General features: G+C 55.7%; 2 protein-coding genes across 8 annotated transcripts; both read right to left on the reverse strand.

Annotated features, from left to right (window-relative positions):
* Window positions 1-13,029, reverse strand: Exoc3l4 (exocyst complex component 3 like 4). Of its 7 annotated transcripts, XM_040742433.1 has the most exons (14): window positions 12,816-13,029; window positions 8,879-9,028; window positions 8,496-8,522; window positions 7,986-8,407; window positions 6,486-7,143; window positions 5,416-5,527; window positions 5,128-5,250; window positions 4,741-4,841; window positions 4,504-4,584; window positions 2,966-3,080; window positions 2,442-2,561; window positions 2,204-2,356; window positions 1,543-1,664; window positions 1-501 (listed from the first exon to the last, which is right to left on the reverse strand). In XM_040742433.1, the coding sequence occupies exons 4-14, from the start codon at window positions 8,389-8,391 to the stop codon at window positions 318-320; spliced, it is 2,175 nt and encodes a 724-aa protein (XP_040598367.1). In that variant the 5' UTR covers window positions 8,392-8,407; window positions 8,496-8,522; window positions 8,879-9,028; window positions 12,816-13,029; the 3' UTR covers window positions 1-317. The 7 variants fall into 7 exon arrangements, with proteins under 7 accessions (XP_040598367.1, XP_012967512.1, XP_040598366.1 ...); XM_013112058.3 differs by lacking the exon at window positions 8,496-8,522 and having other exon boundaries at window positions 8,879-8,957; XM_040742432.1 differs by having other exon boundaries at window positions 7,986-8,522; window positions 8,879-8,957.
* Window positions 13,030-19,684: 6,655 nt separating this feature from the next.
* Lbhd2 (LBH domain containing 2) lies at window positions 19,685-21,593 on the reverse strand. Its single transcript, XM_040743400.1, has 3 exons — window positions 21,528-21,593; window positions 21,097-21,247; window positions 19,685-20,048 (listed from the first exon to the last, which is right to left on the reverse strand). Exons 1-3 carry the CDS (start codon window positions 21,591-21,593, stop codon window positions 19,918-19,920), a joined length of 348 nt encoding a protein of 115 aa, XP_040599334.1. The 3' UTR covers window positions 19,685-19,917.

Consider the following 21,593-nt stretch of genomic DNA (forward strand, 5'->3'; position numbering starts at 1 on the left):
CACTATTTTAATTCACATTTATTTTTAGAGTATTTAGCTCCTCGCTGTAGTGGGGATATGCTGAGCAGTTAGAAAGGGAAGTCCTCTCTGGCCTGATGCCCTGCAACGAGTCTCAGCTGCCCCAAAAGACTCCCCCACGAATGTCTGGAATGCCTCCACTCTTACAGAGCAGTCAAGCAACTGAGACCGAAAAATTCCATGGCTCCAGGCTTCCAAGCTGGGGGTAGGGCCAGAGTGACTCACTGGGCTCCCAACTTGGGGTCAGTCACTGGGGAGGGTGACAGACCATCTACCAGGCTCCTGCTTGCCATTCAGTCCTAGATGCAGGTGATGAGCACGTCCACGGAGGTGGGCACTTCGATCTCTTCAAAGAGCACGCGGTGTGGGGAGGACCTGTTCTCAGGCGCGGCTCTCAGCAAGTCTTGGGTGTGTTGCAACAGATTCTGGTTCCTACGGCGGCCGAGTCTACGCAGCGCCAGAATGGCCAATATATGGTCCCGCCTGGAGAGACATGGGGTCCTTACCGCAGAGCGGTGCCCCTGGTACCCTCCAGCCCTCACTCCGCCCCCAGAGAGGACAGGAACCCGGGCTTGGGAGGAAGTATGATTCAGCCAGCATTCCTGGAGCTGGGTCAGAGAGGCTGAAAGACTGGGATCTTCCCAGGCCGGGAGGAGATGAGGGATTGTGGACCTGGGGCACACAGCAACTGAACCTAGACGCACACAGGCGTGAGACGGGAGGGAGCATGCGCACAGTAGAAGGAAGCCTTGCACAGAGACAAAGCAAGGAATCTGACCTAGGGAAGGTTCCAGACACAGGCAGCCGGCTAGGGAGGTGGAAGCCAAGTTTCGGGCTATGGACTGTCCTCGCAGTGGGGGGTAGGGAGGCTGGAGGGGGCGGTGAGTGGGGAAGAGCAGGTACAAAGGGGCATGCCGAGTGCCCCCCACTGGTGCCCCACAGCCGTCCAGGGCTGCCCTTGGAGCGGAAGGGAGGGCCAAACCCGAGCTAGGGAACCCCCAAGTGGCGGTAGGGAAACTACAAACTTAGAAGGGGGGTAGTGGGATCGTCAGCCAGACCCCACTCTGGCAGAGCAAGGCAGAGAAGGGGCTGGACCAGGGGCTTTCAGGGGCATTTCCATCCCGGAATATCTGAGCGCAATGGAGAGGGTCGAACCAGGATTTCCACCGGCTCGGATGACTCAGTGGCCCGCGCATCCCCGGGTCGAGCCTCAGAGAGATTCCAGAGAGGGTTTGCGCCCGGGAGGTGGGGGTCGCGTTGTCCACGGGTGATGGAGAGAACGAGGAAGAGATGGGCCTTTCGCCTACGCTCCCCGTGCCCTCCCTCGTGCACATGCGCATACGGGTCCGTCCAGGTTCTCTCCCGGGTTGAGGCTCAGTTCACTCAGCCCGGGACAAACTCGCCCCTCCCTCTGCTCCTCGCGGGCACTCAGAACCAGCAGGACTCTGCTGAAGGTGCCAGTGCCAGGTCCCAGTGACCCCTGACTCTCGGTCAGATGCTACTGGGGGAGGGGCGTCTGCAAACCTGATGTCTGGGTAGCTCCGTATAAGTGTCTCCAGGTGCCGCTGGATGTCGTCTTTATAGGTCTCGCCGAGAATCTCAGCCACGCACATGATGGCTTGGTCTAGCCACGTGGCTTCAGATCCCTGGGGTGACAGGGAGATATATGCTATGGTCCGCTTCCTCTGGAGTTTCTTGTGTACAACACCCCCCTATCCCCATTAAGTGCCCTTCGGCATCCATCCCATGAATGTGCCGCGGGCGGCCTTCCCATAATAAGACTCCACGGGGGTTAGGGAAATCCTAGCCCTGATCAGGGAAGTGCTGCATGGAACCTGTCACCAGTAGGAGACCAGCAGCCCAGTTATAAGGGGTTGGGCGTGGCTCTTAGTGTTCCGGGTGTCCGAGTGGGAAAAGACCTCCACAAATCTTGCCCACCACAACCCTCATCGCGTCTTCACCTTCACCCACAACTGTACACAAATAGAATGTAAAGTGACACCCCCAACCTGGGCCTGCCCCACTAGAGTCCAGCCCCTGTCATCTCCCCAGAGGCATCTTCTCCACCACCCACCCGCTCCTGCACCTGCTCTGGGGGCTCTGTACAGGACGACAAGAAACGAGAATAGCAAAGCCCGACTGGCCAGAGGCTGAGCCTTGCTTGACATTCAGATGCTGTCCCTACCAAGTCCTGGAAGGCGCTGCTGATGGCCTGGGCATCCCGGCTCATTTTATGGGACCCGTTCACACGATCCAGGCCACTGAACCTCTCGTGGGGCCTCAGCACCTGCCCCAGGTACTCGCGGACCACAAACCGGTGCACCTCCTGCAGAGTCTCCTGGGAGAGTGAGGCCGGGGTCAGGAAGGATCGAAGGCATGGATGGGCCCCGCACACCCAGGCCGGCCGCCCCACTTCCTGGTACCTGCGCCAGTGGTGGGGTCACGTGTTCAAGGTGATGCGCAAAGTCCACCACTTTGTCCATGAGAGGACGTAGAGTGTCCTGTGTGAGCCAGCTCTTGGTATATAGCACCTTGAATAGTGGCTGGGGACAGAGGGACATGGGGGTAAGCTCTGCACACTGTTCCTAACCCCCCTGGCCCTTGGGTTCCTTTGTGCCATCCTATGGCCTAGGCACACGTTTTACCACTGGGCCCTTCCCAGAATGCCTCCTCCAGTGCGCCTGGTTTGGGTTTAGTGATTTGGCAGGCCCTGCTTAGGGTGTGTGCTGGATATCACTCGAGGTCTGGTCAAGGGGCTCAGGCCTTGTTTCTTGGCCCACCACACCAGAGCTTGGGCGTTGTTCACTGGGGAATTACAGTGAGAGGGCAGGTGTTTCCCGACCGCCCTTCCTCAGCTGGAAACCCGTTTAGGACAAATGGATGACCCTGGGGGCTGGGATGTCGGGGAATGGATGGGCACTGCCGGGCATGGGACGTGTCTAGTCACCTGCATGTCATGCTGTGCAATGTGGAGCAAGTGCTTCTGGAAGCTGTTGGTGGCAGCCACTAGGGGTTTCTCCAGTTCCTTTATGGTTCCTGGGAACCTGGCCAGGAGGCTGGTTCTGGGGAGGGGCCAAAACAAGTAATGAGCTGGGCAAGGGGAATCGGGCTGGGAAGTTAAGACCCACCTGGTACAACCCTGCAGCCGGGCACTGCCTGACTCGCTCAGCAATGGTTCTCACCCGTGAGCTCTTAATACGATTCCCCCCAACCATAGAATTATTTCCCTTGCTTCTTCGTAACTGTAATTTTGCTACTGTTATGAATTGTAACATATATACAACACATCTGGCATGGCACTTCTGTGAAAGGGTCGTTCGATCACCCCCAAAAGGGCCTTGACCCACAGATGGAGAACCACTGATCTAGACTGTGATATGAAGGGCAGTCCCTGGAGGGGTACAAAGTCGCAGCAGAACTGGGGAGCAGAACCAGGGGACATGAAAGTCACGGGAGCCAGTCATAAACCCTGGCGGCAGAGCTTTGAGACAGCCCTGCATGCCTGGCACGTTGTGATGGGACACTGTGACACATCCATGCCTGGCCTAAGCTCTCCATTGAGCGCCATCACTGTCTCTGAGGAAGGCAATATCCCATTTCACTGTTGAGAAAAACTGAGGACCAGGCTGTATCAGGTACACAGCGCTGCCTAGCAAGAGGTAGAGACTGCTTCCTGGACCTGAGTGGGTCCCTTCCCCCTCCTGCCCACCCTCCCATCTCTGAAGATGGTCCTGGCACAGTTAAGCAAGAGAGTGTTGGGAAGCCGAGCGTCAGTTGGCCACCGTGTGGACTCAAGCAGGCCTGGTGTGAGCGCTGGCTGCCCTGGCTTGTCCGGCTGCATCTGGGTACCTTGGCCTCGGGAAGTCGCCCGAGTTGGGTGAAGCAGGCACATAGTACCTGCTCATAAACAGCTCGTACACATCGAGTCCCCAGGGCCTGAGGAAGCAGGCTCTTGCTTTGCTAAAGAAGCAGAGATGGTGTCCCAGGGCACACAGCCAACAGCGGGCAACGCTGGAATCCGAACCCACAAGGTGGCCCAGATCACGTGCCGTCTGTTGATGGCTGCACTCCCTGGACCAGCATATCTGTGGGGAAGAGGGCTCCCCGTGTGTTTGGAGGTCAGGTCACGGTAGCCGACTCTGCCAAAAAGAGAGGGCCTTGCCTTCTGAGCGTAGAGGCGCCCGGGACTGTCCAAGATGGGACTCAGGGAGGGAGTTTCTTCGAGGAGGAGGTAAAACTCAGAGAAATAGAACGGAATGGGATGGAGGAGGGATCAGAAGAGGCCCTGATCTCCTCAGCCCCACATTGGTTCCAGGGCCCTAGCTCTGCAGAACACGTTAGGGCTAGGGGGGACAAACCAGAAGAATCCACACTCAGGAGGCATCACCTTCGCTCCCCCCCGCCACTGCTTCGGATCTCTTTTCCCGAGCTCGCGCGCCTCCTGCTGGCAATGCTCGGCAACGCCCCGGAGCTGGGGCGACTTACCTCAACTCCATGCAGGCGTTAATGTAGGCGCCCAAGTAGCACTCGCTCACCGCCTTTGACGCCAGAAAAGCCTTTTCAAACCTGGGGACCCGAAAGGATCATTTCTCTGACCTCGGGTCTCCGCCCTCTTAAGTCCTCACCAGTGATGTGGGTCTCACACCCAGGCCCCTGGTGGACCCCACCCACTCCTAGCTGGGCCATCTCCCACCCTTCCGGGGCTGAGAATGCCACCCGCACCTGGGCACAAAGAGGCAGAGCGCGCGCGCGCAGATCTGCAGGGTGGTGGCCTCCAGCTCCGAGGAGATAGCGCCGGCCGCCTTCACGTGCTCAGCCACGAGCTGTCAGGGACGCCACACGCTGAGCGCAGTTGAGTCCCGAACAGCCCGCGCCACCGCCACCACCACCCCCTTGCAGTTTTCAGTTGCCCCCAGTGTAAGGGTCACCTCCCCCATTCCTAGAGTCCACTGGCAGAGCTGAGAGCTGGAACCTAGACTGGCCATGTGCTTCAGGGGGCCGAAGTCACCCCGCAGGTTCCCTTCTCAGTATAACTTAGCTCTGAGGGCTCTCCACCAGCGTGCCTGAGGTCAGAAAATGAGCCCCTCCGTAGCCCCCTCCCGCGCGCACCATGTGCACATCGATGGACAGGGGCGCATGGTAGAGGCCCTGCAGCACTTCCAGGTCCTCGCCGGCTTCCCAGCGCCTCTGCTCCAGCTGCAAGATGCTGTCAAAACAGCTTGTGATCTTTGTCTGTGGGGTTAGGAGAGGACAGGCGGCTGTGAGCTTCCCAGGAGGAAGGCAAGGGCGCCCCCTGCTTTCCAACTCTCATTTTGCGCCTTCAGGGACTAGATACAAACCCAATCCTCAAGCCTCCTGTGGGACCCAGCCTCCGGAACCCGGAGCCTCCAGCCTCACCTCTAGGAAGCTAGTGTAGTCACTTTCCAGTTGGACCCACAGAGCAGGCTCTAGGAGGGGGGGCAGAGGTTCGGTGGGCAGTGCCAAGTCTGGAGCGCCCAGGAAGTCAGGACTGCAAAGCAAGGGAGCCGTGGTGAGGACCTGGGCGGGGCTCTGATGCCCACCAACCGCTTCTTCTCCCTAAACGGGCTCAAAGTCTAAAGCCATTATTAGAACCCTGAACTTGGTTTCTGTTGACACATTCCACTCTTCTACCCTCGGGGAGGCCTATGCCATCACTTCCCTTCCCGGAAACCTCTGACGGCTGGGTTGGACTTCTTGGCACTCCAGCATCCAGCTGGGCCTGCTCAGAGTGGTTAAGGAGCTGTTTCTATGGACCTCTGCCAGCCTGCCTCAAAGTGACCTCTACCCTCATGGTTAGCCTGGATGGACCTCTGCCAGCCTGCCTCGAAGTGACCTCTACCCTCATGGTTAGCCTTCATTCAAGACTGAGCTCTAGGTACCCTACACACTCACATACACATCACCCATCCAACCCAAGTCAGGGGGCCCCGGAATAATGGCCTGACCGCAGCATTTTAAAGAGACCAGGGTTTCAGCAGCCTTCTCCCTCGTGTATTCGTCCCCCTGAGGCCTGTGGCAAAGCTGGGACCAAAGGCTCCCTTGTTACCCAGCATGTTCCAGTGACGGAAGCTCCTGTCAGGCTGCGGGTGAATACTCATCTACATGGAAAGCAGGCTGAACCCACACCCTGAGTGGTACCCTGCCTGGAAAGCCGCCCTTTCCTGTGTGTTTGTAACTGCCTTAATAACTAGCATTGACCTCTGGGGCTCCTGGCTCTGGTGGAAGTGCATAGGAGAGACTTCCTAGCTTTGGGAGCCTGTAGATGTGTATGATCCTTTAGGAAAACCTGGCATGGGAGCACACAGCCTAGCACAAAGCAATGACAAAATTCCCAGTCTTCCTGGCCAGTGAAGGGATGCGGCAGAAAGGGGCCCTGTGTTCTTGCAGCCGTTTCCTACGGTCTCCTGGTGGTTAGTGGTACCCCCTCCTGCCATCTCAGGCCTCACCTGCCGTACACGTTAGCGGCCCAGTCTAACAGCACATAGAGCTGCTCACAGCCGTGGGCATCTCGCGCCAGCTCCTGCAGACGCTGGGCCACCGCGCTATGGAAGGCACGCAGGTAGGTCTCCCACACCGGGAAGTCGGTGGCTTCGTAAGCGGGCTGCATCTCCAATCGAACTTTCTGCAGGTCGTGGCGGACCACGCCACCAAGCTCAGCCAGAAGACGGGCTAAGTCGGACCCGCCTTCTGCTGCAGCCCCGGGGATCACTTTGTCGCCTGCCTGCCGCACGCGCTCCTGAACGCTGCTCCGCACCGCGTCCTCCCAGTGCTGACGCCAGTGGCGAGGCGTACTCAAGAAGTCACCCTCGGCTTGGGGGGCCTGATGGGCCTCCTCTTCCAAGTTCACCACTTGGGCCAGTTCGGCTAGAGCGTCTCGATCCACGCCTTCTGAACCCAGAGCCTCGCGCACAATGGCTCTGATCTCCGCGGCCATCCCATCGTAATGTAGGCAAAGGTCCATAGCGCGCCGCGCATAGGCGGTGGGGTCCTGTGCAAAGGTGCGTGACGTTTTGTCTGCTACCAGCTGCGTCTCCAGATACCGCAGCTGTTCGAAGGCCTTCACTAACTGCCGCTCAGTGATGAGGTCTGTCACGGATTTGCTTTCTGCAAGCACGGGTGAGAAAGGGGTGAGAGGGACCAACCCCAGGTACCGGTACCAACTTAGACAACTAGGTTGCACTCGGAGACTTGGGCTGGGCTGCCTGGCCACTGCCCAGATGTTCTGTGTGCCATTGAACTGCTCCAGCTGCCAGAAATCCTTGCTTAGAATCACATTAGAAAGAACAAGTATCAGGGCCCAAAATCTGAAAACAACTTGGGTCAGCTCCTGGTTGCATGCACGGACCATACGGACCTGGTGCCGTATGTCTTGCACACCCCGCCCCCCCATCCTCACTCCCATCTCTACTGCCCTGGTCCTGGTGACCTTATGCGTGGCTGTAATTGCAGGTCTAATAGGTTCAGAGCTCAGCTGGGTGTGTCTTCCCTAATATCCAGAGTCAGCCTTCTGCTGGGCTGCTCTCTGCCCTCCCCGTGTTGAGTTCTCTACTTCTGCTGGGTCCCTTCTTGAGAGTTCAAGTCCAATGTGTGCTCCCCTGAGCAGTCCCCCGTAGCTGCCCCTCCAGGTGACAGTGGTCCCGATGAACCTCCGTGACCCTGTGGTCTGAGAGGATCGGTGCCTAATACTGAGCATGAGTTTGCTCTGTTTCAAATCCCACTTCTCTCCCAGCTAGCCATAAGATGCCAAGCAAGCCACTTAGCTAAGCCTGATTTTTCTGTTCGCCCCGTGGTTGCATTGGGCTTCCCTTGCTAGACAGTGGAAGAGTTTGTGCAGAAGGCAGGGTCTGGGTGAGTTAGGCCTTGAGGAGAGTGTGTCAGAATGCCTTGGCTCAGCTCCTGCCCTCTGCGTCCTCAGTTTCCCCTCACAACGTTGTGTGAGACCCTACCTGCCTGGGGTTCCAGATCCTCAGGTCCCATCCCCGTGGATGCCTGCCGACTGACACCGTCTGGGTCCCTGGAAGGCTTCTCTGGCACAGCAGTGACTTGAGGGTGCCCAGCAGCTAGGCCTTCATCCAGGGCCCGTCTCAGGGACCGTAACAGGAAACGCGAACTCCGCCTGATTAGGCCCGGGTCCTCCTTGGGCTTGTGGGTGGCACTGGGGGGAGGCAGGCTGGCCCGGAAGAGCGTCCTCTTCAGGGTGCTCAGGCTGGGTCTTAGGGTGTCCCCATGGCTCACCCTTGACTCTTTCATACTGTTGGACTTCTGGCTGTCCCGAGGCAGGGTCTGTGACTTCCTAGGCTCCTTGGGGCTTTGGAGCTCTGGCCCAGGGGTCACTGTCCGTGGCAATGGCATCTTGGCAGCGGGAAAGCTGGTGGTGAGAAAGCAGCTCAGGAGGCCTGGAGGGTTCCAGCCCAGGAAGCAGACACAGAGCCCTGGGGAAGCTCCCGGGGGCTCACCCAGCAGTGCAGGCAGGTTGATCTCTTCTATGGAAAAGGACATGTCTGCCAGTCACAGGACGGGCAGAGCCTGCCCCCCGCTGGAGTGCAGCCGGTGCTAAGATGCACACAGCCGCTGGCAACAGAGTGCCCCCCTGGTGCCATCCCCAGAAGGTGCTCTCCCAGGGGCCAACCTTTCCTCGAGCCTAGAGAATTTCCACCGAATTAGGAGGACTGTTGAGCATGCATACTCTGGGAACCAGCCCAACCCATAACCCACAAGAGCAGGGTCCAGCACCCATATCCCAAACTTGTAGGATTTTAGATTCTAAAGTCAAAACCTCTCCCCGTCCCTTCTTCCCACAGCCCTCCGTTAGTCCCTCCAGAGAGCTGGGCTCGCTCACCTCTTTCGGCACAAAAGGCAGGATCACTTCTGCTCAAACAGGAGCCTCCTGAAGCATTCCCTTCCTAGACTCTGTGGAGCTGGAGGAGGGTACAGTGATGGCCTAGGGCGCGAGCCTCCGGCACCCAGCCACTTATCTTCACCATACAGCCTGAAGGGACGGTGGTGGGAGGGGCTTCAGGTCTATATTTAACCCGGAGCTGAGGAATCCCGATATATTTCCTACCTGCTGCTCTTTCCCCGTTTGCCAATCCCCCAGCTTCCACCGCCCAGAGTGTGGTAGTGGTCCCAAGAGCATGGGAGACACCCACAGCACAAAGCCTTGGCAGGCACAAGCCGCCACTGTATTCCTGTCCAGCCAGCAAAGCCTGGCTGTTTGCTTTTCTGACTGTATGTTTAATTGGGGGTGGAGAGAAGAGACAGCCTTCCTGGCCACTGGAACCTCCTGCCCACCACATTGTGCAAGCCAGACATGGGTGGGGGATGGTATTGGGCCAGCAAGCTCCCCCTGTGCCTTCGAAGAAACTGAACCAAAAGAAAGGCTGGACTGGGTTGGAAAGATGGCCCCTAGCTGCTCTTACAGAGGACACAGGTTCAATTCCCAGCACCCACACAGGGGCTCACAACCCTCTGTAACTCCAGTTCTAGGGCAACCAATATGCTCTTCTGACCTCTGAGGGCACCAGGCATGCTCACCTGGTACACAGACGTGCATGCAAGCAAAACGTGCATACGTAACATAAAGCAAACAAGTCTTTAAAGACAGGAAGGGAGAAAGGGGGAAGAAGGAAAGGCAGCAAAGGAGAAAGGCTAGACCAAGCAGAGCAGAGCGCCCAGCCCCCTTCAGGGCTCCCCACCATACCAGGACAAATCCAGGTAGGAGTTAGGGCCAGACCCCTGGGTGAGTCAGGAAGGAACTGCCCCTCCCTGGGACTCAAGGCATGCTGGACAGGGGCCAGCGCCCAGGATCTAGCCCTCCAGCAAGGTATCTGTCAGAGTCAGCTGAGGCCTACATTTCTGGAGCTCCAGAGGCCACCAGCAGCTTCAAGGAAGCCCAGAGGAAGGAGGGAGGTTCAAGCGATTGGTTGGGGCCTTATCAGTTCCACCCTGGTCACAGGTCATCACCCTGCCCTGGCACACAGTTCAGAGACCCCGCTCCACACAGACCTGACCCATACATGGCAATCTCTGGCCTCCTTCCTCTATGCCTAGTGTGGGAGACGGCTCCCGCCCTTGTGTTCGCCAGGCTCCCTGATGTACGGGTGCTGGGAGAGGACAAGGCGGGTCCTGCCTTGGCTGGGGAGAGTCCACCTTTGCTTATTAAGCACCCACTGTGCGTTCAGCCCAGTGTGCGGACAGAGATCTCATGCCCAGGACAAAAATGTCGGGCAGTTTTATCTGCCCTATTTGGAAACCCAAGGCTTACAGAGGGGCAGGGTCTAGCCTCAAGCCACTCAGCCGGTCTCTCCAGAAGCTATGGACGAAGGGTGATTGGTGTGTGTTTGTGAGCACTAGAGGGTCAGGTGATACCCCAAAAAGCTCTTCTCCCTGGGAGGGCCCCAAGACAGGAGTCGGACTTGGCAGTCCTTGTAGGGAAATCTGGGGACAGATTCTAGATAAGGAGGGACAGATGGACACGTGAATTTCATGGCAGGCTACAAGGGATCTTTGGGCTCACTCAGGCAGCTCAGCCACCCTCAAATCAAGCCAGGCCTGCACTACAGGGCCATCAAGGCCACCAAGCAGCCCCCGGCTGCCACCATGCCACCTTTGGCCTCTGCAGCTCTCAGCGTCCATCCAGACCCTTCTTGACCTCTCCCATCCAAATGAGCCACACCCCCATTTTAAAATCTTCTATGACTCCCTAGTACACTCAAGCCATCCCAAGCCCCACAGCCGAACATTCAAACTCCCCCTTCTGGGTTGCTCTCTCTTCGCCTCACTCCTGGTTCGAGTGTTACTCACGTTATCCCTTGGGACCCCCTCCATCCTGCCGAGTGTGCAGTTTTTGGTTCCATCTCGAGCTGTGTCCCCTCCTGGTCCCTACTCTCTTTGGTCTCCAAACTGAACCTGGCTTTCAGGACCCAGGGAGTCCCCTACCACCAAGGGATTCTCAGCTTTGTGCCATCTGCCCAGTGGCCCCTCAGGACTGTCTCCACTGTGACGTAGCTTCTTCCAGGCTTGAGATCTGTCTGTCCCCCTCCTTTCTCACCCCAAAGCACAGTGCACAAGCATGGATTGTCCTGTGTGAGCGGGTGCCCCACACGAGGCTGGCCTGGCTAGGTATCATCCTGGTGCCCGCTGGGCTGCTGGGCTGTGGGCTCCACCCCCATGCTTTTCCCTCTGTTGGCCACAAGGCCCATCCTGGCTCTCTATCTCCTGTTCGCATTGCTGTCACTCTCTGACTGCAGCTTGAAACTAAGCCCCAAGATCCTTCAGATCAGGACAGCCCAGGTCCTCGGGCCTTCAGCTCACCTCTTTCCAGGTCAAGCCCAACTGCAAGGCCAGCGGCATGGGCAGGGAAAATCACCATGGGCCACTCCAGCTGTGACCATGCGGTCACATCTAGACTTGCTTCTACCCGTTGCTAGACCGTCCCCCTTGTACCAGCCACCACTCTCTCTGTTTTTCTCCAGGACAAACCACATCCTTCCTCCCCTCCTGCTAGGACTGGACCATCCCCTTCAACGCCCCAGGAATAACCACGGCAGGGAGGCTGTGGCGCTCTTGCCTTGAACCGTCCCCTGCAAGCTAGGGGTCCTTTCCTGAAAATATGGGACAGGATGAGAGTATCCGGTTTCAACCCTCCTCAGTGTTTCCCTGCGAGATATATGGTGAAACCAACCAGACAAGGAAAATCAATAAGAGCCGCAAATGCCAGAGAGGAACAGCTCAGATTGCTGTTTAAGTGTTTGTATCTGTCTGCCTAAAAATCCCAAGGTTGGTTATTATGGGCTAGGGAAAGAGTTTGATAAATTTCATATGTTGATTTCATAAACACATCCAGTAGCCATCTTATATACCAACCAAACCTATTTTAAAAAAGACACGGGCTCCCTTCACTGTTGCCAAATATAAACACCCCTGGGTTACCATCACCCATAGAAGTGCAGACTTCTTAACTTGGCACGCAAGGCCCTGTCTAGGGTTTGTCCTGGGTTACCCGTCCCTTGTCACTGTCTTGCCCCTCTGTCTGCTCAGAATCGTTCCTCCGCCAGCCGAGCTTTTGTGTGGTTGCCTCTGGCTGTGACCTGAGCTCTTCCAGGGGCCAGCTCCTCAGGACTCTTCCTCTGCGTGCCTTCTCAGGACACACCACTTCCTTCCCTGGGTCTAGCTCTGGCCCTAGATAGTTATGTGGTCTGAGATGTCTCTGCCACTTGACCAAGAGCCCTGGGGAGCATGAAAGGAGCCTGGCTCAGACCCGTGAAGTCAGAGGCGCAAGGAAAAAGAAGCGGCCGACGTGATTGTGGACCTGGAGTCCATCCGTTTTAGGAGAGCTTCAGCTTTGCACATCTACACGCTGGCCCTCGTGTCTCCCCGTGCGTGTGAGTGTGTACGTGTGAGTATGTGCGTGTGCGCGCGTGCGTGAGCGTGTGAGTGTGAGAGCCTGTGCGCGTGTGAGTGTGTGCGTGAGTGTGCGTCCGTGTGAGTGTGTGACATCACTCTGTAATATGTGTGTGCCTCTGTACCTGTGTGTTTTCTGTGTCTGAGTGCACATCTGCATGCCTCGTGTGGCTCTGCTTTCTGTGACTGTGTGCAACTGTCTACATATTCAGATGTGTGTGTCTTCTGTGACTGAGCTGGCACTGTAGCTCAGCTGGCCTGGGCTTGGAACCCAAACCCTTGACCAGAAAGGCCACTAACTACAGAGCCAGAGTAGTCTCCACCCACTATCCCAAACACCCTTTACCCTCCTGCCCCACCTGGCCAGGTCATACCTGATGTATGAGCAGACAACTATGCCCGGGCAGAAGAAGTCCTGAGGAAGCCAGCAGGCAGGATCCTGAGACCAGGTCCAGGCGGGCAGGAGGCCTCCAGAACAGCCCAATTGATTACCAACAGCTGGGACTTCCCAGCTGCAGGACCGCCCACGCCCACTCTGGGCAGACCCCTGCTTTCGCTTTCAGAAAAGTTCCGCCCCTTTCATTCCAGAGGCAACCACTCCAACCTTTGATCGGACGCAGCCCAGAGCTAGCCTGAGCTTGACTTGGAGAGACTGGGGAGGGGAGGTTAGGGAGGGCCTTGAGGAAAGCTGAAGGATGGAGATTAGTGGAGGAGAGGTCATGAAGGGCGGAGTTTCGGGAGGGTGGCCCTCTGTAGCAGCAGGGGAGGCAGGAGCTGTTGGGAACCATTGAAGACTGTCGGACCCCCCACTGCAGAGGCTAGCTAGATGGGGAGCACTCAGCCCCCTAGTGCCAAAGTCCAGAAACACTCCTCTCTCTCCAGGAAGGGTTCCAGCTCCAGGCCAGTCTAGGAAGCTCCCGCCAGTCCCACGTATGCCTGCCAGAGCTGAGAGGCGGGGTGGGGGGTGGGGGAGGTGGGGGGCAGACAGGAAGACTTGTTGGGGAAGTTTCTGGTCACGCCTGGAGGAGCAGGTGTGAGCCACGTACTGTTCCAGAAAACTTCGCGTGCTGGAAGGAGAGGGCCCTCGGGACCCAAGGGGTCCCACTCAGGAGTGAGAAGCAGCCTTCTAGGCAGAGGCAGTGCCCCAGTCACAGCGTCGGGGAGTGGCCGCTGTGATGGCTTTGGAACTCAGGGGAAATCCAAGGACGCATTCAGGTGTGTCCCATCCTGCGCGGAATGCAGTGTGGATGCCCCAGAGTCTGAGGTCGTGAGGACACAGCAGCACACAGGCCATCCCTTCCCCGTTCTGGGCCTGAGGGCTGAGGTCTTGGTTCTTCTGAGGCTTCCTTCCTGGTCCGCAGGTTACGTTTTTGGTTTTGGTTTTTGGTTTTTGTTAGCCTGGAGACCGGGTCTCACTAAGCATCCTTCGATGACCTGTAGCTCACTATGTAGGCAAAGCTGGCTTTGAATTCACAGAGATTGGGTTAAAGGCATGAACATCACAACTGGCTCTGTGTGCTCTTTCTTTTCTGTCTGCCCAATTTTCTCTTTGTGTTGCCTGTGAGGCCACCCTAATATAATAACTTCATTCTTTGCCTTTCTCTCTTTCCTTTTTTTTTTTTTTTTTTTTTTTGAGACAGGATCTTATGTAGCCCAGAGTATGCAGCTTAAGATGACCTTCAATTTCTTATCCCCCAGCCTTCACCTCCCAGTGCTGGGATTGCCTGTGTGAGCCTCCCCAGTGCTGGGATTGCCTGTGTGAGCCTCCCCAGTGCTGGGATTGCCTGTGAGAGCCTCCCCAGTGCTGGGATTACCTGTGTGAGCCTCCCCAGTGCTGGGATTACCTGTGTGAGCCTCCCCAGTGCTGGGATTACCTGTGTGAGCCTCCCCAGTGCTGGGATTACCTGTGTGAGCCTCCCCAGTGCTGGGATTACCTGTGTGAGCCTCCTCAGTGCTGGGGATCCAGTCCAGGGCGGTATGAAAGCTAGCTAGGTAAACTCTCTCTCTACCTGACCCAGGAATCTGGTTGAAGGTCTCACCAGCACAGAGGCAGGGATCACGGCACAATCAACACCTGCCAAAGGCTTTTTTCCCCTTCCAGCTATAACTCTCAGTTTCCTAGGAATTTCACCAAAAACCTCACTCACAGAGAAAGGACACATACTAAACTCCTTGAGAAACCTCCTCAAGTTTTAGTTCCATACGAGACATTTCCATCACCACCAATCATTCATCAGCAGAGAGGGAAAAGCAGGAGGGAGATAAGCTTTCTTAGTAACCTCTGAGAGTCACCAGAATGGAATATATGGCTAATAGCTAAGGCAGCTCACTGCTGACTCCGTGGAGGAGGCCACACGCTCACTCAGGTGTGTCTTACCTTCTGCTGCTCTCCCTACATGTCCTCTCTTAAGTAAGACTCTCTCCTGATCCTCATGTGTAATCCTGTATTAAAGAACCTGTAATCAAAATCTCCAACCCTCCTTCAGGCTGGCTAGTCCTGAAATTCTTTTCCTCTTAAAGCCACAAGTCTCGGTTCGGCATAAATTGAGGTTGTCAAAAACTAGCAGAATCTTCAGGCTGATGAAGGGGACAACTTAGTGCATCTGTCTCTGAGCTGAAAAAACAACCTAGCCAGCCTCCTAACTGGTTGCCTTTTGTGTTGTTGTTGTTATTTTGTTTTGAGACAGGGTTTCCTGGAACTAGCTCTTGCAGACCAGGCTGTTCTCAAACTCACAGAGATCCGCCTGCCTCTGCCTCCCGAGTGCTGGGATTAAAGGCGTGTGCCACCAACGCCCGGCTCCTAGTTATCTTTTCAAAGTCCCTGTCTCCAATAAGGGCACATTCTCAGGTCCTGGGCCTAAGAGTTCAACATAGGAATAATAGATCCAAAGATACCAGGCATGCCACAGCACCCACGCTATCTGGAGACAGGCCTAGTCAGAAGGAAGCCATTGGCACCTCCTCCAGTAAGCCTTCTGGTGAATTGCTTCTTCATTAATGATCAGTCCTAGGCTCCCTAGGTGGCATGGTGTTGTAGACTATTAGTTTAAGATGTGTTACATTTGTTTGTACTGTGGAATGTAGGAGGATTTTTCTGTCCCTCCTATCATCTCCCAAATAACCACACGGGGGCTTCTTATAATTAATAGTTCTTATAACTTAAATTAAGTCATTTCTATTAATTTGCTTTCTGCCTAGTGGCTTTATTACCTTTACTCTGCCCATGTTGCTTTCCTGATTCCTCTGTCTTCTGCCTGGCTACTTCTCATGACTCCACCCTTCTTTCCAGCATTCTCTCTGCCCTGAAAATTCTGCTCAGCTATTGGCCATTTAGCCTTTTACTAAACCAATTGCAGTGAAATATCTTCACACAATGCAAAGGAATATTCCACAATAGTGGAATATTTATTTAATGATGCAAAACATGTGTTGCATTCTTTTATGTCACATTTGTTTAACTCTGTGAAGCTGTGTTACTTTGCCTGCCTAAAACACCTAATTGGTCTAATAAAGGACTGAACATCCAATAGCTAGGCAGGAGAGAACTGGGTGGGGCTGGCAGGCAGAGATAATAAATAGAAGGAGAAAATCATGACCAAAGGAGAGGAGCAAGAAGAGGAGACGGAGAGGAAGACATCGGGCCAGCCACCCAACTACACAGCAAGCCACGGAGTAAGAAGAAAAATACACAGAATAGAGAAAGATAAAAGCCCAGAGGCAAAAGGTAAATGGATAATTAAAAAAAACTGGCTAGAAACAAGCCAAGCTAAGGCCAGGCATTTATAAGAAAGAATAAGTTTCCGTGTGTTCATTTGGGAGCTGGGTGGTAGGCCCTCAAAGTGCCAAAAAGACTGAAAAAACAGAACGACAACAACAAAAAACAGCTACAGACTGGGGTAGCGGAAATCCCACGGCAAGGTCAAGAGTTGCCAGCCGTTGTACGTTTCCTCCCAGCTCAGCCTGGTCTGCCTGTTGGCTCCCTGTAAGGGGCCTCCCTGGTTCGGGGACCTACCCCCCACCACATGGCCAACCAGAGGGACCAGGCCTGTGCCCAAGTCACATCAGGGTCCTGGGATCTCCAGGCTCAAATTGCCTGAAGTCTAGCCTCAGATGTCTGAGCAGCCAGACTCTGGCTTCTCTCTGCCTTCTGTCTCTTCATACTGCCTCAAAATATAATATCCAGGACAAAGAAGATTGCCCTGGCCCTCTCCCAAAGTCTCACGGAACCCTACACGTCCCATGCCCACTTTTTAGCATGAGGCTGTGGTTTTTTGTTTGTTTGTTTATTTTTTGAGAAAGGGTTTCTCTGTGGCTTTGAAGGTTGTCCTGGAACTAGCTTTTGTAGACCAGGCTGGTCTTGAACTCACAGAGATCCATCTGCCTCTGCCTCCCGAGTGCTGGGACTAAAGGTGTGTGCCACCACTGCCTGACTTTTTTTTTCTTTGTTTTTGTTGGTGGTTTGTTGTGATTTTGGGCATTTTATTTAACATTCTTTTCAACAAATTAGAATTTTAAATTTGTTTATATGATTTTTGTTTTTGTTTTTGAGACAGGGTTTCTCTGTATTGCTTTGGAGCCTGTCCTGGAACTCGCTCTGTAGACCAGGCTGGCCTCGAACTCACAGAGATCTGCCTGCCTCTCTCTCTGGAATGCTGGGATTAAAGGCATGTGCCACCACCCACCTGGCTTGTTTAGATTTTTTTTGAAATGTGTTACTTGTATTTATTTTATTTTATGAGGGTTTGGCCTGTATGGTGCCTGCAGAGGTCAGGAGGGAGAACAGAGCCTCTGGAACTGGAATAGTTAAGGATGGTTGTGAACCACCTTGTGGGTGCTGGGAACGGAACCCAGGACCTTTGCAAGGGCAGCAGGTGCTCTTAACGGCTGAGCCATCTCTCCAGCACCAATTTGTTCACTTTATATGTATTCTGGTGTTCTGCCTACATTTGTGTCTGCGTATTCCTGGTGCCGTATTCTCTGGAGCAGGCGGTACAGTTGATTGTGAGCCACCGTGTGGGTGCTGGGAACCAGGCTGAGTCCTCTGGAAAAGCTGGGTGCTTAACTGCTGAGCCTTCTCTTCGGTAACAAGTTGGTTGGTTGGTTTTTATTTTTATTTTTGAAGAAAGGTCCCAGATAACCCAGCTTGCTATGTTCTTGGGGATGACCTGAATTCCTGCGCCTGTTTTCATGTCTCAAGTGCTGGGATTACAGGATATGCCATCACACCAAGTAACGGGTGATGTTTCTTTTACTTTTCCACGATGCTTTCCCCCTGGAAAAGTCAGTAAAATCCCAGTGGAAAAGTCCCAGCCTAGTCTCAGAGAAGCCCGGGGCACAAGGGCAGTCAGCCGAGGTCAGAAGAAGGCCACATAGGGGGCAGCTGAGAGGGAGAGACCCAGCTAGGACACTACCCGAAGTTCCGACCTTGGGAGAAGCATCTCTGTCTCTGAGTCTTAGTTTACTCTTCGGGTGAAATGGGATTATTGCTGGGATGAAGTGAGTTAGTTCTAGGTAGGTAAGAGCAGGAAGGACCCTCCAACCAGGTGTTTGCCTGTCTCCGGGTCAGTTTTGCTCAGAATGCTAAGGGGCCCAGATTGGAGTCCAGTCTAAGACTAGGGATGTGGAGCTCACCTTCTGCCCATAGTGGTCGCGATGTGTAGGGGGGCCGGGGGTGGGTTGCGCCCCACTGTCTTGGAGGCCAATTTGCGGGGTGCTGCAGGACCTAACCGCACCAGACCTTAGCGTCTGCTCTTTCCGTAGTGACCCCGGCGGGCGCTAGGGGGAGCTGCAGGGCGATTTCATGCTTCCAGCGAGCAGAGGGGCTGGGCTGGGCTTCTGAGTGGGTGTGGCGTCCGCTCTGGCCCCACCCAGGCTCTTTACCACAGTTTGGAGAGGGGTGGGACCTTCCATGTCCCTTGTAGCTCTCAGACCTCCAGAATAGGTCGTCATTATTCAGGCGCTACCCTGGTAGATCGAGGAGACGGCTTGGGCCTCAGGAGACCCCTCTCAAGGCTCTGGATTTGTCTTCTGTGGGACCCTGTTTAACTGGGCATAATCCTGCCCTGGAGAGAGGTGGCGTCATCCCCTGGCTCCTTTGTGTTCCGCTTCCCGAAGTGGGCAGCACCTCCTCCCAGAGGTCAGCCCCTGACTATCCACACACTCCCTCCCTATTTCCTATCACACCGCGGTTGCTCTGGGACCCGCGGGAAGGGCTGGGGACAGAACCACAACACTTATAAACCGTGAAGCTGGGGAGGGCCCTAGGAGACACCCTGGGCGCTGAACCCAGAGCGCCCACGGTTTTAAATTTGAAGCAGGCTTCCAGGCAAACTTCCGCCACCTCCCCTCCCACCTCTGGCGTTTGGGGGCCAGGCTATATTTAGAAGGAAGGCGGGCTGGAGAAATTGCTTTATTCACGCTGGAGGTTAGCAAGCAGGCCAGGGGAGAACAGAAGGCCTGCGTCTCCCACAGCTCTTCCAGCTCACCCGGGGAGGGGCCTGGGGGCTTTGTTGAGCTAACATTTGTGGAAACTTCCTAGTGGCTGGACCCTGAACTTCCTCAGGCCTGGCTCAGGCTTGGCCAAGGAAGGGCAGCGTTCCTAAAAAGGGGACCCTAGGCATGGTCAGCTTTCTGCTCCCCAAGCCAGCCATGACTAGGTACCATAGCTCCCCTCCTACCGTGAGACGGTCAAGACAGTTTGTCCATGTATGGTTGTGGAGGGCCAAGACCATCGTTCTAGAGAGGACGAATGAGGTACTTGCCCACTAAAGGTACCACAGGGCACTGTGGCCAGCTTGGTGGATTACCAGCCTGGGCGGCCTGCGTAGCCCGCATCAAAACTAGTCTGGGGCACCTCATCTTGCACCGAAATTTCCTCATCTATAAAACAGGAATTCATGAGGTCCAGGCTGGAAAGCCCCACACCCTAGAGCCCATCCTTGTGCCCTAATGTACCAGGATGAAGGGCACAAGAGGGTGTCTAGCCTCCAGCAGGGGTCATAGGTAGTCTAGTTGAGGAAGAGGGGAGAGAGGGTCCCTAGGCAGAGGCAACAGAAGAGCCCGCTCTGCAGGTCTGAACAGACCCATCCTGGAGACTCTGGCTGTGCTCAGCCTGACATTCCCCCTCCCCGTCCAAGTTCCAAGCACCTGCTGGCTTACCCCACTCAACTCTCTGACTTGCTCAGTCTAGGTTCTCAGGAGAGGTCAGAATGTCACCGGTCAGACCAAAATTGTCCTCAGCACCTCAAGTCCCCACCAGGGGTGCCCCTGGCCACCAGGAAGGGTACCTTTATTTCTGCTTCAAACCACTGAACAAAGAGGGGTACACTCCAGATCTGGGCTACGGAGCACAAAGTCAGGGGCTGAAGTCCTGGCCACACCAAGCCAGACAGGAAGCTTGGTGAACTGGATGTCCTGGTGGGCCCAGGCTTTTCTGTGAATCAGCCAGTCCTCCTGGGGTCAAGGCCCTCTCAGCGGTCAGAGAGCAGAGCCTGCCATACCCTTATCTGTTACTGGACCAGGGAATGCCTGGCGCCCAGCGCTGGCACCCTCCATGCCATCATGATCTGTAGCTTTCCCTGGTGCTCCTGGTGGACTCGAGGAAGGAGCTGAAAAAAAACAAAACAAAACAAAAAAACAATGCACAAAGGCCTCTGTATTGGTGATGAGCTGTAGCTTGATTGGCCCTAGGAGCATAAGGTAAGCCTTAGGCAGACACGTGGGTAGGACAGCCCTTTCCTCCCGGGGGCTGACAGGAAGGGAGGGGAGATGATACACTTGTAGGGAGAGAGAGAAGGAGGATGAAGCCCGGCTCTGGGGGCAGAAGCAGCCCTTCCCACCCTGCCCTATACTTCAGGGAAGAGTGTGGGAGAGAGACCCAGGACCTCTCCAGAGCCCAAGCCTCAGTGGTCACCTAAGGGTCAGTCCCTGCTGCTACTGTCTCTGATGCTGGCCTGACAGAGGGTGAAGGAGTTTTGAGCAGAAGTAGGGGCTATGGGCACAGACCCCTCCAGGGCCCAAGCTACAAGCGGGCTACTATAAAGGGTACTCCCAGGGAGTGAGGTCTGGGGAGAGGAGGAGGGTTTGTGGGGTGTGAGCATCCTTCCCGGGAGCTGATCTCACTCCCTCACAGGAGATTCTCCAGCACCTTCCAGGCTTAAGGATTCCCAGCTCAGCCTGCATGCCCATAGCTTTCAGGGGCCTGAGGGTTACTCTAGAAGCCTCCGCTGCCAGCTTGCTGGCCCTGAGGACTGACCCCCTCCTGCCCCACCCTCCTCTAGAAGCCCCAGTCTTTCACCAAGGCCCCTGCCGCCAAGACCTGAGGAACCCGTGTTCCCAAATGTGCCCCATCACCCTGGCCCCTCCGGGTCCTTGTGGGCACTGTGCATGTTCCAAAGGTCTTGAAGGAAGGAGAGGAGAAAGCCGGCTGGACGGTGGGAGAGCGTGCATTTCTGAGGCATGTAAAAGGGGACAGGAACAGACAGACAGCAGGAAGCATGGTAACAGAAGCAGGCGGAGGCGAAGGCAGTGCTCGGTGCTGGGGGTGGGGGGGCGGGACGCTGGGCTGTGAACGGGTGCAGGGTTCCCACACCAACCACAGACACGAACAGGAAGCGGGTGTGGTTTCTGAGACAGGTGAAATGTCTTGTCACTCACCAGTGGCAGCCGCCTGGCTCTGAGGGGTTCCCCTCTGGGTGCCCTCGGGCGGCCAACGCAGCTCCCCACTTTCCACAGAACCCACCTCAGTGGGCTCCACCACAATAGAGGGCAGTCGCTGGCAGAGCCGAGGGCCCTTCCCCCTGGACTCCTACCGCGGCCTAAAGGGAGAGTGTGGAAGGCTCAGGGCGATGCCGGGCCACGGGCTCCTGGCCCCTGCCTCTCCTGCCCTCCACCTGCTCTACCTAGGAAGGTCAAGAACAGGTAGGGCGAGCCTTTTCCCACCACTGGGGAATATAACCGCAGGGAACACCATAGCACTCACCTGGGCTCAGACCCAGAGAAGCCCATTTCACAGACAGACCCCAAGACCACAGAGACCAAGTCACTCAGGAGGGAGCCCAGGACGGAGCCCCAGCTGCTTCCCATACCTGGAACCCAGCATACTCCCTTTCCAGGAGCTTCCCTGCTGGGTCCTTGGCCTCCTCCCTCCACAT

This window comes from Mesocricetus auratus, unplaced genomic scaffold, assembly GCF_017639785.1.
Source record: "Mesocricetus auratus isolate SY011 unplaced genomic scaffold, BCM_Maur_2.0 Super-Scaffold_15014, whole genome shotgun sequence".
Lineage (NCBI taxonomy): Eukaryota > Metazoa > Chordata > Mammalia > Rodentia > Cricetidae > Mesocricetus > Mesocricetus auratus.

Bases quoted from the DNA above. Each gene is read 5' to 3' on its own strand.
- Lbhd2 (XM_040743400.1), bottom strand. From the start codon at position 21,593: ATGTGGAGGGAGGAGGCCAAGGACCCAGCAGGGAAGCTCCTGGAAAGG. The intron at 21,248-21,527 runs GTATGGGAAGCA...AGGCCGCGGTAG, and splicing joins GGGAGTATGCTGGGTTCCAG to GAGTCCAGGGGGAAGGGCCC. The intron at 20,049-21,096 runs GTGAGTGACAAG...GTTTTTTTTCAG, and splicing joins GAGCCAGGCGGCTGCCACTG to CTCCTTCCTCGAGTCCACCA.
- Exoc3l4 (XM_013112058.3), bottom strand. From the start codon at position 8,391: ATGCCATTGCCACGGACAGTGACCCCTGGGCCAGAGCTCCAAAGCCCC. The intron at 5,528-6,485 runs GTGAGGCCTGAG...CTTGCTTTGCAG, and splicing joins GCCGCTAACGTGTACGGCAG to TCCTGACTTCCTGGGCGCTC. The intron at 1,665-2,203 runs GTAGGGACAGCA...CTGTCACCCCAG, and splicing joins GCAGCGCCTTCCAGGACTTG to GGATCTGAAGCCACGTGGCT.